This window comes from Musca domestica, unplaced genomic scaffold, assembly GCF_030504385.1.
Source record: "Musca domestica strain aabys unplaced genomic scaffold, Musca_domestica.polishedcontigs.V.1.1 13, whole genome shotgun sequence".
Classification (NCBI taxonomy): domain Eukaryota; kingdom Metazoa; phylum Arthropoda; class Insecta; order Diptera; family Muscidae; genus Musca; species Musca domestica.
In genome coordinates this window covers 16,077,765-16,093,485 of record NW_026712172.1, presented here as the reverse complement: position 1 = coordinate 16,093,485, position 15,721 = coordinate 16,077,765, and the positions used below count along the sequence as shown (strand labels likewise).

General features: G+C 32.7%; 1 protein-coding gene across 1 annotated transcript in view; it reads left to right on the top strand.

Moving 5' to 3' along the window:
- Positions 1–1,942: 1,942 nt before the first annotated feature.
- The window catches only part of LOC101899824 (high affinity cationic amino acid transporter 1), a 77,775-nt gene continuing 63,996 nt past the window's right edge, over positions 1,943–15,721 (top strand). Inside the window, exon 1 of the mRNA XM_059118668.1 lies at positions 1,943–2,731. Within this exon, the coding sequence (XP_058974651.1) occupies positions 2,696–2,731 (36 nt within the window). The 5' untranslated portion in view covers positions 1,943–2,695. The remainder of the gene's footprint in view (positions 2,732–15,721) is intronic.

The window sequence follows — 15,721 nt, the reverse complement described above, 5'->3', positions numbered from 1 at the left end:
ATGCCGAATATTATAGCGAAAATATTCTGGAGGGTGTATTAAAGCCTTGGGCACGCAAACATTTTTGCTGCAGACCTTGGACATTCCAACAGGACTCAGCACCATCATCACACTCAGCACGCGCCACCCAGGAATACTTACAAAATGAGGTTCTTCGCTTCATTTCCAGCGCATAATGGCCACCAAAATCTTCGGATACCAATCCGTTGGACTATTGTGTCTGGAGTATTTTGTAAAGCAAGATCGGCACTAAAAAATAACAAAGTGTCGATCATCTCAAGCAAGCGTTACGCCGGAAATGGGCCAAAATACCGCAGAGCAACATTTGGCCAGCGTGTGACGGTTTCATTGGCCGTTTGAGGGCCATAATTCGTGCCAAAGGTGACCAATTCGTAGAAATCTAAGCTTATTCTAAAATTTGATGCTATTTCCGACTTTTTTTGCTTTCATTCAGTAAAATTTAAAAAAATGTAAAAATTATGGCTTTGTTGCGGTTTTTTTTATCTCACCCTGCATATTCTTGATCATCTGTCCGTCTGTGGAAATCACTCTAGCTTCCGAACGAAATGAAGTAGGTTGATAAAATTTTACTCAAATGTGTGTTATGGCTCCTGGACTTTTGGTATTGAAAATAGGTCATGTAGGTCCACGTTTTGGCATAGCCCTCATATAACGATAATTCCCATTTTTCGGTGCTTTGATGATTTTAGCGACATTATTCACCGCAAAAGTTTCAAATGTGGTATTTGAAGTTCGCAATGGATATTACGGCCTATGACAGAAAATTGTCTGTGCAGGTCCACGTCTTCGTATAGCCCCCATATATCGCTACCTCCAGATATTCGGTATTTTCGGGAAACTTAAAGGAAACGTGTTAAAAAAATGAAGCTGTCATTTAATTGTTGAGAAAACCCAAACTAGTTGTCCCTGCTAAATAAGGGTACACAAGGTCGATAAACTCCTTATTTCCTCCTGAACGTATTGGAAAAGTGAAAACGGCTTTGGGCACATTCTCCTACGACTCCTTAGTCCCCCATTAATCCCCTATTTTCTATTCCCTATTGTTGAGAAAATCCATACTTAAATAAGGGTACACAAGGTCGATAAACTCCTTTTTTCCCCCTGAATTGGGACAGTGATGTCGGCTTTGGGCACATTCTCCCACGACTCCTTAGTCCCCCATAAATCCCCTATTTTCTATTCCCTATTGTTGAGAAAATTCAAACTTAAATAAGGGTACACAAGGTCGATAAACTCCTTTTTTTCCTCCTGAACGTATTATAAAAATGATGCCGGATTTGGGTACATTCTCCTACGACTCCTTAGTCCCCCATGAAATCACCAATTATCCATTCCTAATATAAATTTGCATTGATGCCTTTTAGCAACGCTACAATGGCAACTCTAACACAACAGCTTCAATTCACCACAAGCCACCCACTCTCAACAAACACACCACAAGTAACACTCTCCGTTTGAGTTGAGAGTCTGAGTGTCTGAGAGTTACTGTGCCGCGAAGAGCTTTGTGCATAGAAGTCGTTGACAACGACAGTCGTTGTTGACGAAGTTTAATAACCAGACAAGGGTAAGGTTGATAATGATGTTTTTTTCGGGCTGGGGGAAAGGGGTGGTAGGTTAAGTATGGTGTTGGTGTTTTTTTTTTTTGTGTTTTGTAGGGATGTTTTGTTTGACAGGAATACTACTACAACAATGTAAAGAGAAGCTTTTACGAATGAAACAAAAAAAAAAAAAAAAACACTTACGCACAGACTCTCATTCAGTATTTTTTTTTACACCAACTGTGGCTATCTCTGTGTGAGAGTGCTGTGTGTGTGTGAGTGTGTGCGAGTGACATTAAGCAGAGGAAGGACCAAGACTTAACTAAACCAATTTTTTGAAGTTATACACACGGAAAATTGCAACCATTCATTTTTTTCACTTCGGCAAAGTTAAACGTGAAAATTTTTCTCATCATTCCGAACAGAGAGAAAAAAAAACAGGAAAGAAAAACGCCAGAAAACGATAGAAAAATTTATTTTAAACGAATAGATGACTGAAAATCTAAAGGATTTTTGTGTGTAACATTTAAAAAAATTTAAAATATTTTAAAACAAGAAAATAATTTGAAAAAATTGTCACACCAATACCTGGGGGCAGAGAGAGAAAAAAATTCCAAACCAAAAATTGTTATGAAAAAAAATTTCTGTGAAAAAGTGAAGAAAAATGAAGTGAAAGAAATAATTTTCCCAAGAAAATATATCTAAAAAATCCATTTGAAACCCAAAAAAAAAAGAAAATCTCCTCAGAAAAAAAAAACTGTTGAATATTTAGCATTGAATATTTATGCTCTTGAGGGTGTGAGAAGAGTAAAAGTGTCCGTGTGTGTGTGTGTCCATTGTGTAGTGAGTGTCTAAAATCCTATCTCTACTCCCCAGCCCCTTGCCCCCTCCTTTGGCACATCAAGGATCAGTGATAATTATAGCGAAAAAGAAAATTAAGTGAAAAAAAAACCTAACGTTCAAAGGCCATTGTTGGCATTATCAACGTAAACGTCATCCACACCGCACCATCCTTCAATTGACAGTCAGCCACCCACCAGACAGCCAGTCAATTGTTGTATTCCAAGGAAATTTTGCTCAGAAGGAACCTCAACTTGATTGGATTTCAAAGGCTTTGGCAAACACCGTGGATAAACATGAAACCTTCGGAGCTGTTAAGCGTTTTGGAAAGGGTAATTAGATACCGTTTTTTTATTTTCTTTTTATAAAAATCATCAACAAAAATCCTTCAAAATTAAAATTGAAAAAAAAAATTGACTTAACAACCTTAGCCTAATTTTTTTTTTGTTCTTTAATGAACTTCATAATTTGTTGAGGTGTTTTTTTTTAACATTTATTATCTACATGTGTATGTAGGGCTATGTGTGTTTGTGTATCCCAAATTTAGCTTCATTAATGGTTATCCTTACACAGCCAGGCACAGACACACACACACACAAGTCCTTTCTGTTTTTCGCCTTTTTGGTATCTCTTGGTATTGTGTCTCCTTTGAGGAAAGGGGGGAGGAAAACACATTTCATTAAAGCCTTGTACCTGTCTGTCTTTTCCATTCTCTTAATAACTCTCTTATGCTCTCTTGTGATATTATCCCAAAAAAATACATCCTCTCATTTAATCACCCACAAACATTGACTTCTCTAAAATAGCAACAACTCCTTTAGCCCTCTCCAACATTTTAAAATGTTATTTCCCCCCCCCCCCATTCTGAAAAAAAGAAGTCAAAAATAGTTACAGGGCCCATAAAAACGACAGCAACAACCCACCTCCTTACATTCACAGGATATTAACATTATCATAAAAACCGCACACAAAAGGCCAACAGTCAGTCTTTTGTTCTTTGGAGGCTTTTTGTGTTCAACTATTTCTGAAGCCTGCTTTAGACTTGGGGTTTGTTTCTATTTTTTTCCATACGCCATTAAAATGTTTTGTTGTTATTTTTCCAATTTTTTTTTCTCTGTGACATTTGGCTAACGACTCCAGACAAAAGCCATTGAATTATGAATGAATTGTTTTGGGGGAAAAGAAAAAACTCACAACCAGGGTCATGGCCATTAATGCAATTTTGTTGGGAGAGCGTGAAAAAAATATGGCAACAATGGACAATATTTTCAAAACAAACACTCACACATTCGATATGAAGTTATTTCGTAAATATATAAACACTACTTTAGGAGTTATGATCCCAATGCGATAATTATGCAAAAATACCAAAAACTAGCAATTTTTGGGTATAGGGTTTTCTTTGGTCATATCTCAAGTAAATTTTTCTACAAATATGGCAATATTGTACAAAAATTCAAAGAGAATTGCCTAACCTTTCAAAGGAAATGTATTTCATGCAAATCCGTCGAATGTTACAAAAATTACAAGCTCTAGAAGATGATTACTCAAATGAGGTTAAACTATTGCAAATTTCGATAACCATCTTCATTTAACTATATCTCCGGTACCTTGTGGCAGATATGGCAATATTGCACAGCATTTTGAAAACCAAGAGTACAAACATTCAAAATCAAGTTATTTTTCAAAGATAGGACGTATATTTCAAAAGTTATGGACTCTTGAATATAACTGTTTAAAAGAAAAAATATTAAACATTTGTTTCGCACATGGCTTACTTTTGTCATATCTCTAGTACGTATTTAGAAAATATGGCAAGATTACTCCAAATTTAAAAAAGAATTACCTAACCTTTTAAAAGTAATTTATTTCATAGAAATCTGTTGATTATTACAAAACTTACAACCTCTAGAAGATGGTTACCCAAATGCGATTAAACTATGGCAAATTTCGATAACCATCTTTATTTAACTATACCTCCGTTACCTTGTGGCAGATATGGCAATATTGTACAGCATTTGAAAACCAAGAATCCAAACATTCAAAATCGAGTTATTTTTCAAAGATAGGACGTATATTTCAAAAGTTATGGACTCTTGAAGGTCACTGCGCAAAATAGGAAATATTAAACATTTGTTTCGCACAAGGTTGTTATTTGTCATATCTCAAGTACATTTTCCGATAATGTGGCAATATTGCTCAAAATCTAAAATTGTAGTACCTAACCTTTTAAGGGCAATTTATTTTATGCAGATATGTCGATTATTACAAAAATTACAACCTCTAGAAGATGGTTACTCAAATGCCGGTAATTTTTTGCAAATTTCGACAACCATCTTCATTTAACTATATCTCAGGTACTTTGAGGCAGATGTGGTAACATTGAACAGCTTTTTTAAAATAAACAGTCCAAGCATTCAAAATCAAGTTATTTTATAGAGATACGACGTATATTCCAAAAGTTATGTACTTTTGAAGATAACAGCGCAAAAGAATAAATGTCAAACATTTTTTGAGAGCAAAGTTTTATTTGTCATAGCTCAAGTACATTTTCCAAAAATATGGCAATATTGTCCAAGATTTCAAAGAGAAACACCTAACCTTTTAAAGGTAATTTATTTCATAGAAATCTGTCGATTATTACAAAAATTACAAGCTCTAGAAGATGGTTACCCAAATGCGATTAAACTATAGCAAATTTCGATAACCATCTTCATTTAAATATATCCCCGGTACCTCGTGGCAGATATGGTAATATGGCACAGCATTTTGAAAACCAAGAATCCATACATTCAAAATCGATTTATTTTACAGAGATACAACGTATATTTCTAAAGTAACGAGCTCATGAAGATGACTGCGTAAAAGAAAAAATAATAAACAATTGTTGAACGCAAGGTTTTTATAGGTCATATCTCAAGTAAATTTTTGAAAAATATGGCAAGATTGTACAAAATTTAAAAAATAATTACCTAACCTTTTAAAGGCAATTTATTTCATGCATATCTGTCGATTATTACAAAAATTACAAGCTCTAGAAGATGATTACTCAAATGTGGTTAAACTGTTGCAAATTTCGATAACCTTCTTTATTTAACTATATCTCAGGTACTTTGAGGCAGATGTGGTAACATTGAACAGCTTTTTTAAAATAAACAGTCCAAGCATTCAAAATCAAGTTATTTTATAGAGATACGACGTATATTCCAAAAGTTATGCACTTTTGAAGATAACAGCGCAAAAGAAAAACATTTAAACATTTCATGAGCACAAGGGTTTCTTTTGACATAGCTCAAGTACATTTTAGAAAATATGGCAATACTGTGCAAAATCTGAAAAAATAGTGCCTAAGCTTTTAAAGGCAATTTATTTCATACAAATCTGTCGATTATTACAAAACTTACAAGCTCTAGAAGATGATTACTCAAAAGCGGTTAAACTATTACAAACTCCGATAACCATTTTTATTTAACTATATCTCCGGGATCTTGGGGCATATATAATAATATTGCACATCATTTTAAAACCAATAATCCAAGCATTCAAAATCGATTTGTTTTATAGAGATACGACTTATATGTCAAAAGTTACGAACTCTTGAATATAACTGTGTAAAAGAAAAAATATTAAATATTTGTTAGGCACATGACTTCCTTTTGACGTATCTCTAGTACGTATTTAGAAAATATGGCAACATTACTCCAAATTTAAAAAAGAATTACCTAACCTTTTAAAAGTAATTTATTTCATAGAAATCTGTTGATTATTACAAAACTTACAACCTCTAGAAGATGGTTACCCAAATGCGGTTAAACTATTGCAAATTTCGTTAATCATCTTTATTTCACTATAACTCAGGTACCTTGTGGCAGACATGGTAATATTGCGCAGCTTCTTGAAAACCCAGAGTACAAACATTCAAAATCGATTTATTTTATAAAAATTCTACGTATATTTCAAAAGTTACGGAGTCTTGAAGATCACTGCGCAAAATAGGAAATATTAAACAATTGTTTCGCTCATGGCTTTCTTTCGTCATACCTGAAGTACATATTTAGAAAATCTGGCAATATTTGACAACATTTAAAACAGAAGTGTCAACACTTTGCCCACCAATTTATTGCATGCAGATAAGTCTAATAGAACTGAAATAATAATCAATTGAAGAAGGTTACGCAAAGCGTCTAAACTTTTGTAAATTCCGACAACTTGGCTCCTTTAGCGATATCTTTAGTATCTTGTCATCAATGTGGCAATATTGTACCATATTCGAAAAAGGAGTTGCCACAGATTATAAAATTTGGCTACTTTATGCAAATACAACGACTAATTCGGAAATTACGACACCCAGAATCTTATTACCCAAAAAGTGCAAAAATATTCAACCTCTCAGTATATGTTTTTCTCTTTGATTTAACTTTAATGTTGCCAATAAATATGGCAATATTGTGAATATTTTAAATTGGTAGAATCCACAAATTCACTATAAAGTTATGGCAGGAAGATATAGCGCATACTTTAAAAGTTATGCCCTAGCCAATAATGTTATCCAAAAGCATCAAAAACTTGGCAAATTTCGGTCATTGCTTTTATTGCAATATATCTCTGATATAATGCCTGAAATATGGCAATATTGTACTGTTGTTTATAAAAAAGGTGTCAAAGCTTTCTAAATTTATGCATTTCATTTCAGTGCAGCAAATATTTCAAAAGTTATGACGTCTGGAATATAGGTACCAAAAAAGTTAAAACATGGAAAATGTTTTTATTTCCTTAAACATCTGATCCGTTGCATAAAATATGACAATATTTTACAGAATTTTAAGAATAGCACTCTCCACACCTAAAATCATGGTATTTTATGGAGATAAGCCGATTACTTCAGAAGAAATCACTTCTTGAATTTAATTACCCACAAGCGCTCAAAACATGACAAGCTTCGTTTCCAGTATTTATTGCAACATATCTTTGGTACATTGTCAAAAATATGGCAACATTGTTTTGTAATTTATAATGAAATTGCCATCAATTTTCAAGTCATGTTATTTCATAAAGATATACCGATTATTTCTAAAGTTATATCTTTTAAGAGATGATTACGCAAAACGGGCTTCTAATTTAAATAATTTCGGGTCAGCTTTCTTTAAGTCATAGCTTTGGCATATAGTTGAAAACCTAACAATAATAAAGAGCGGAAATATGGCAACATACACATGAGCTTTTCAAATCAAGTCTTTTCATGAAGATACTGCTATTACTTTAGGAGTAAGGGTCCTCCGTAAATTGTTACCCAAGTCTGCTGAAAATATATGAATCTTCTGGTTTTCTTTTTTTTTTAATTTTGCCATATCTTTGGTATATTGTCAGAAATATGGCAACATTGTATGGTTTTTATACAAAAATGCATGCGAGCTTTTAAAATCAATTAATTTTATGAAGAAACTGCTATTACTTCAAAAATAAGGGCCTCTAGAAGACAATTACTCAAAAAAAAAATTGAAATAATTACAAATTTTCAGCACATGTCTTAATGTGGCCATATCTCTTGGATATTGTACGGAAATATGGCAATATTGTGTGATATTTTCGAAAAGGCAGAGTCTACACCTTCAAAATGAAGTTGAATTATGAATGTGCACAGTTTACCCACAACGGTAAAAAATATTGTCAAATTAGTCCTTTGGCAATATCTTTGGTATTATTCGAGCAACACCAAAGCAGTTTATACCGGGCTGTAGATGAGGCTTTCCAATTTTCAAATAACTACAATGAGGAATTTTGGTATAGTTGGAATAGATATGTATAAATGTATATATGTATATATTTTTTTGATCAGCGTAAAATTCTAAGACAGTTTAGCCCTGTCCGATATCGTATAGCCCCCCATATGATGGTACTTCCGATATTCGGTATTTTGATGATTGTATCGAAATTCGTCAATGAAATTGTCTGAAAAGCCACAAAAGGAGTTCTTTCTAAGTACTCTACCCCTGGAAGAAAAATGTCTTTATAGGTCCACGATATCGTATAGCCCACATACAAGGGTACCCCCCGATATTCGGTATTTTGATGATTTTAGCGACATTATTCACCGGAACTGTTTCAAATTTCGTATTTAGAGTTCGTAATGGATACTACAGCATATGAGAGATAATTGTACATGCAGGTCCACGCCTTCGTATAGCCCCCATATAACGGCAACTCCCGATAGTCGGTATTTTGGTGATTTTAGCGCTATTATTCACCGGAGTTTTTTCAAATTTCGTTTTTAGAATTCGTAATGGGTACTACAGCCTATAAAAATTGCGTATTCAGACCCACAGCTTCGTATAGCTTCCATATAACGGCACCTTCCGATATTCGGTATTTTAATGATTTTAGCGACATTATTCACCCGAACCGTTTCAAATTTGGTACTTGAAATTCGTAATGGACACTACAGCCTATGACAGAAAATTGTTCATGCAGGCCCAGGTCTTCGTATGGCCTCGATATAAAGGTACCTCCCAATATTCGGTATTCTGATGATTTTAGCTACATTATTCACCGAATTTGTTTGAAATTTCGTATTTGAAGTTCGTAATGGATATTACAGCTTATGACAGAAAATTGTCTGTGCAGGTCTAGGTCTTCGTATAGGCCCCATACATCAATACCTCCCTAAATTCGGTATTTTGAAGGTTTTAGGTACAATATTCACCGAAATTGTTTGAAATTTCATATTTGTAGTTCCAACTAGGTACTACAGCCTGTGGCAGAAAATTGTCTATGCAGGTCCAGGTCTTCGTATAGCCCCGATATAACGGTACCTCCCGATAATCGGTATTTTGGCGATTTAAGCGACATTATTCACCGGAATTGTTTCAAATTGGGTATTTGAAGTTCGTAACGGATACTATAGCCTATGACAGAAAATTGTCTATGCAGGTCCAGGTCTTCGTATAGCCCCGATATAACGGTACCTCCCTATATTCGGTATTTTCATGATTTTAGCGATATTATTCATCGGAATTATTTTAAATTTGGTATTTGAAGTTCGTAATGGGAACTACTATCTATGCCAGAAAATTTTCCATGCATATCCAGGTCTTAGTATAGCCCCCATATGACGGTACCTCCCTATATTCCGGATTTTGATGATTTTAGCTACAATATTCACCTAAATTGTTTTGAATTTGGTATTTGAAGTTCGTAATGGATACTGCAACCTAAGGCAGAAAATTGTTTTTGCAGGTCCAGGTCTTCATATAGGCCCCATATATCGTTACCTCCCGATATTCGGTATTTTATGGATTCTAGCGACATTATTCACCGGAGTTGTTTTAAATTTGCTATTTGAAGTTCGTAATGGATATTGCAGCCTAAGACATCAAATTGTCTGTGCAGGTTCACGTCTTCGTATAGCCCCCACATAACGTTATCTCCCGATATTCGGTATTTTGATGATTTTAGGTACAATATTCACCGAAATTGTTTGAAATTTCATATTTGTAGTTCCAACTAGTTACTACAGCCTGTGGCAGAAAATTGTCTATGCAGTTCCAGGTCTTCGTATAGCCCCGATATAACGGTACCTCCCTATATTCGGTATTTTCATGATTTTAGCGATATTATTCATCGGAATTGTTTTAAATTTGGTATTTGAAGTTCGTAATGGATACTGCAGCCTAAGGCAGAAAATTGTCTGTGCAGGTCCAGGTCTTCTTATAGGCCCCGATATATCAGTACCTCCCTAAATTCGGTATTTTAATGATTTTAGCGACATTATTCATCGGAATTGTTTTAAATTTGGTATTTGAAGTTCGTAATGGATACTGCAGCCTAAGGCAGAAAATTGTCTGTGCTGGTCCAGGTCTTCTTATAGGCCCCGATATAACAGTACCTCCCTATATTCCGGATTTTAACTATTTAAGGTGCAATATTCACCGATATTGCTGAAATTTTTATATTTAATGTTCCAGCCTGTGACTGAAAATTGCCTATTCAGGTCCAGGTCTTCGTATAGCCCCGATATAACGGTACCTCCTTATATTCGGTATTCTGATGATTTTAGGTACATTATTCAACGAAGTTTCGTATATGAATATTGTAATGGCTAATGACAAAAGTTTCCTATGCTGGTCTACGTCTTCATATAGTCCCCAATATATCGGCTATATTCGGCATTTTTGAGATTTTAACAGATTTTTTTTAACGGACTTTTTTGTTTTTTTTTTTTGAAAATTTCCAAATTTGTTCCAAATTTAAAGTTCGTTGTTAAATAGCAAATGAACTCTAATAAACATGGTAGCAGTGACATTTTTGGAGAAAAAAACATTTCCCTAGACTATTGTCAACAGGTGCTCATAAAATGCGCCTAAAACTATACATCATACATTGCGATAATTTTGATAACCTAATTCTTAGATTCACGTTTTTAACGGCATTTCTTTCCCCTAAGCTCTCCTTCCAAATGCCCAAACATTTGAACTCATTAGAGACTAATTAAGAAAAAAAGTTGACACGTGTTTCAAGTTATTTTAATATTGACACGTGTTATTATTGTTGTTGTTGTTGTTTTATGGACAACTGTTCTTGTTGTTCTTTGATTAAAACTAAATAATTAGTTTGGCTACACTCTCAACCAACTGCTAGTGGAATATTTTGGTATTGCTTTAATATAATTCTCTCTATTTGTCTCTCTCTCTCTCGCACTCTCTAATTGCAAATCGCCAATATTTTGTTGGGGGAGTATATGTGAGTGTGTGTGCGTAAGTCTCTGAGTAGAGCCAAAAGGGCATTATGGGCCAAAACTAATTACAACACTATAATTAATTTGATGGCCCATAATTGTAGAGAAATGACAACAACAACTATAATTTACAAATTGATTTACATGTTTGGTGACGGTTTTCCCTCTCTCTCACTTATTCTCTACTCTTTTTTTGGAATATAAAAAATATTAAATTGATTACCTTCTTTTTATAGAATGATATGGGGGAAGTGGGAGGTGTGACAGATTGCACATTGCACAAAAGGTCAAGTTGCCAAATGTCAACATTACAAAATGTCAAGAGCTCAACATGAGAGGAGATCTGGCATATTTTTATGGGGAGAAATCAGTCTTCTGTGAAGAGATGACCTTCAGAGAGTTGCAATGGCTAGAGGTGTCCTAAAGATGTGGTTTACATAGAAACCCTTGAAAGGGTCTTCAGTAAGTGGGAAATTTTAAAAAAGCGTTCTGTAAATTAAATATTTTTAAAAAATCAAAGTGTGGCTATCTATTTATTTCATATTTTCCCAAAAAAAAAAAAAGAAAAACAAAAACAGCGGAACACAGATACTTTTCTAAGACTTTTTTAAACGACCATGGATGTTATTTCCTTATGACCATCAGATGATTTTTTAAATTTAATTTTTAGCGGCTTGCCAGGACGAGGATTAAAAAAAATATTTTTTCTGAGGACTCTCAGGAAGTGATTTTATTTTTTTTTTTTTTTTCAGATGACCCTCAAAAACTCGTATTTTACAAATTAACAGGGTGAGATAAAAAAAACTGCAACAAAAACAAACGCCATAATTTTTACATTTTTTTCTAAATTTTATTGAATGAAAGCAAAAAATGTCGGAAATAGCATCAAATTTTAGAATAAGTTTAGATTTGTTCGAATTTGTCACCTTTGGCACGAATTATGGCCTTCAAGCGGCCAATGAAACCGTCACACGCTACCCGAATGTTTCTCTGCGGTATTTTGGCCCATTCCCGGCGAGGCGCCTGCTTGAGGTGATCGACACTTTGGTATTTTTTAGTGTGCCAACCTTGCTTTCCAAAATACTCCAGACACAATAGTCCAATAGATTGGTATCCGAAGATTTTGGTGGCCATTTTGCGCTGGAAATGAAGCGAGGAAACTCATTTTGTAACCATTCCTAGGTGGTGCGTGCTGAATGCGATTGTGCTGAGTCCTGTTGGAATGTCAAAGGTCTGCCGTCAAAATGTTTGCGTACCCAAGGCTTTAATACATACTCCAGAATATTTTCCCATTTACATTCGGCATTTATTCTAATGCCACGGTCGCTTAATACGAGCGGAGAGCCATCATCGGCCGTTAAACTTTTTCTAAATGACCATATATTTGTTATTTTTCTTACGACCATCAGGATATTTCTTAAATTATTTTTAAGACGAAGATTCTTACAAATTTAATTTTTCTAAGGACTCTCAGGAAGTGATTTTTTTGTTATTTTTTTCAGATGACCATTAAAAACTAGTATTTTCAAAATTTATTAGATTAGATTTTTAAATAAGGATCATCATTTTTAATTAGGATCCCTTTCTAAAGGTGTGGATTCAGGACGTGAATTTTTAAATAAGTATTGTTTCAAGGACCATCAAGACGTGGATTTTTAAATAAATACGTTTTTAAAAATCATCAGGACGTGGATTTTTAAAAAAATATTTTTTTAAGGATCATCAAGACGTGGATTTTTAAATAAATACTTTCTTAAAAAATCATCAGGACGTGGATTTTTAAATGAATATTTTTTCAAGGATCATCAAGACTTGGATTTTTCAATAAATATTTTTTTAAGGATCATCAAAATGTGGATTTTTTAAGAAATATTTTTTCAAGGATCGTCAAGATGTGGATTTTTAAATAAGTATTTTTTTCAAGGATCATCAGGAAGTGGATTTTTACATCAATATTTTTTTTTCAAGGAACATCAAGACGTAGATTTTTAAATAAATATTTTTTCAAAGAGCATCAAAATGTAGATTTTTAAAGAAATATTTTTTCAAGGATCATCAAAATGTCGATTTTTCAAAATATATTTTTTAAGGATCATCCAAATGTGGATTTTTAAAAATATATTTTTTCCAAGAATCATCAGGACGTGACGTGAATTTCTAATAAAATGTTTTTTCAAGGATCATCTTGACTTTGATTTTCAAAAAATTTAGATTTTAAAGGACGATCAAAAGACGGATTTTTAAATAAATAATTTTTTCAAAAATCATCAGGACATGGATTTTTAAAGAATTATTTTTTCAAAGATCATCAAGACGTGGATTTTAAAAGAAATATTTTTTTCAAGGATCATCAAAATGTGGATTTTTAAATAAATATTTTTCCAAGGATCACCAAGACATGGATTATTGAAGAAATATTTTTTCTAGGATCATCAAGACGTGGATTTTGAATTAAATATTTTTCCAAGGATCATTAAAATGTGGATTTTTAAATAAATATTTTTTCAAGGATCATCAAAATGTGTATTTTAAAAGAAATATTTTTTCAAGGGTCATCAAGACGTGGATTTTTAAAGAAATGTTTTTTTTTCAAAAATCATCCAAATCTGGATTTTTAAAGAAATATTTTTTCAAGGATCATGAAGCCGTAGGTTTTTAAAAATATATTTTTTTCGAGAATATCAATAATCCACTGAAGAAATATTTTTTCAAGGATCATGGGGAGTTGGTTTTTAAAAGAAATATTTTTCCAAGAATCATCAATACGTGGATTTTAAAAAAAAGTTTGTCGTGGATTATCAAGACGCAGATTTTAAAAAATATATTTTTTAAGGATCATCAGGGCGTGAATTTTGAAAAAAAGTTTGTAAAGAATCATTAAGACTTGTTTGGTTTTTAAATAAATATTTTTTCAAGGAACATCAGGACGTGGATTTTTAAAGAAATATTTATCAAGGATCATCAAAATGTGGATTTTTAAATAAATATTTGTTCAAGGATCATCAAAACGTTAATTTTTAAATCAATATCTTTCAAGGACATGGATTTTCATATCAATATTTTTCCAGGACATGAATTTTTATATCCATATTTTTAAGGACATGAATTTTATATCAATATTTTTCAAGGACATGGATTTTAACATTTTTCAAGGACGTGGATTTTTATTTAAAAAATTTTCAAGGACATGGATTTTTATATCAGAAATTTTCAAGGACATGAATTTTTACATCAATATTTTTCAAGAACATGGTTTTTTATGTCAATTTTTTTCAAGGACATGTATTTTTATATAATTATTTTTAAAGGACATGGATTTTCATATCAAAATTTTTCAAGGACATGGATTTTTAAATCAGTATTTTCCAAGGACATGAATTTTTATATCAATGTTTTTCAAGGACATGGATTTTTTTTATCAATATTTTTCAAGGACATGGATTTTTAAATCAGTATTTTCCAAGGACATGAATTTTTATATCAATATTTTTTAAGGACATGGATTTTTATATCAACCATTTTCAAGGGCATGGATTTTTATATCAATATCAAAGGACGTGGATTTTAAAATCAATATTTTTCAAGGATGTGGATCTTCTAATAAATATTTTTCAAGGACATGGATTTTTATATCAAAAATTTTCAAGGACATGAATTCTTAGATAAATCTTTTTTATATCTGTATTTTTTAAGGACATAGATTCTCAGATCAATATTTTTCAAAGAAGGGGATTTTAAAATCAATATTTTTCAAGGATGTGGATCTTCTAATAAATATTTTTCAAGGACATGGATTTTTACATCAATTTTTTTAAGGACCTCAATTTTGAAAAAAAGTTTTATCAAGGATCATCAAGACTTTGATTTTTAAAAAATATTTTTCAAAGATAAGGAAGACGTGGTTTAAAAAAAATAAAAGAATTTTGAACGATCATTAAGACGTGTTTTTTTATTTTTTTTCTTAGGACCACGAGGGCGTGGATTTTTAATTATCCAAAGATCATAGAACGTTGATTTTTTCCAATATATTTTTCATTAAACCCTTTTCAAAGGACTCGATATCTATATTTTAATTTTTTTTAGAAAAAAATATTTTTTGCAAAAGAAAATATTAGATGCAAGTTCTCATCCTTAAAAAATATATTTTTTCAATTGAAGAGGCTTGTGATAGTCTGCAGGCCTTGGACAGGTCTTCTGTGGACTGTCGACCTTTAAAAGGGGATGCCATGGATGGAATTCCTTTTAAAAGCTCTTTTGTGGAAAAAAGTCTTCCTTGAGGTTTCTATTATTATTAATCTTGTCGGGATAGAAGAAAATCATCAAGAGGTGTTATTTAAAGTGACCTATTTCAAGAGATATTTTTATGGATAGAAGTCAAGGTAACAGTTCTGGAAACACTGTGTGTGCGAAGTCCTTTAAGTTTTTATTTTGAATTTTTGTGTTTTTCCTTTTTACAAATCCCTGAAGTTTGTGATGACTTTTATTAGCCATCCTATCCTCTTATTATTACAAAATATGTAAATAAATCCTTTCTTTTTTTGGGCAGTCAAATACCTTTTTGTTGCCTTCCAATTGACTTGACGTCAAGATT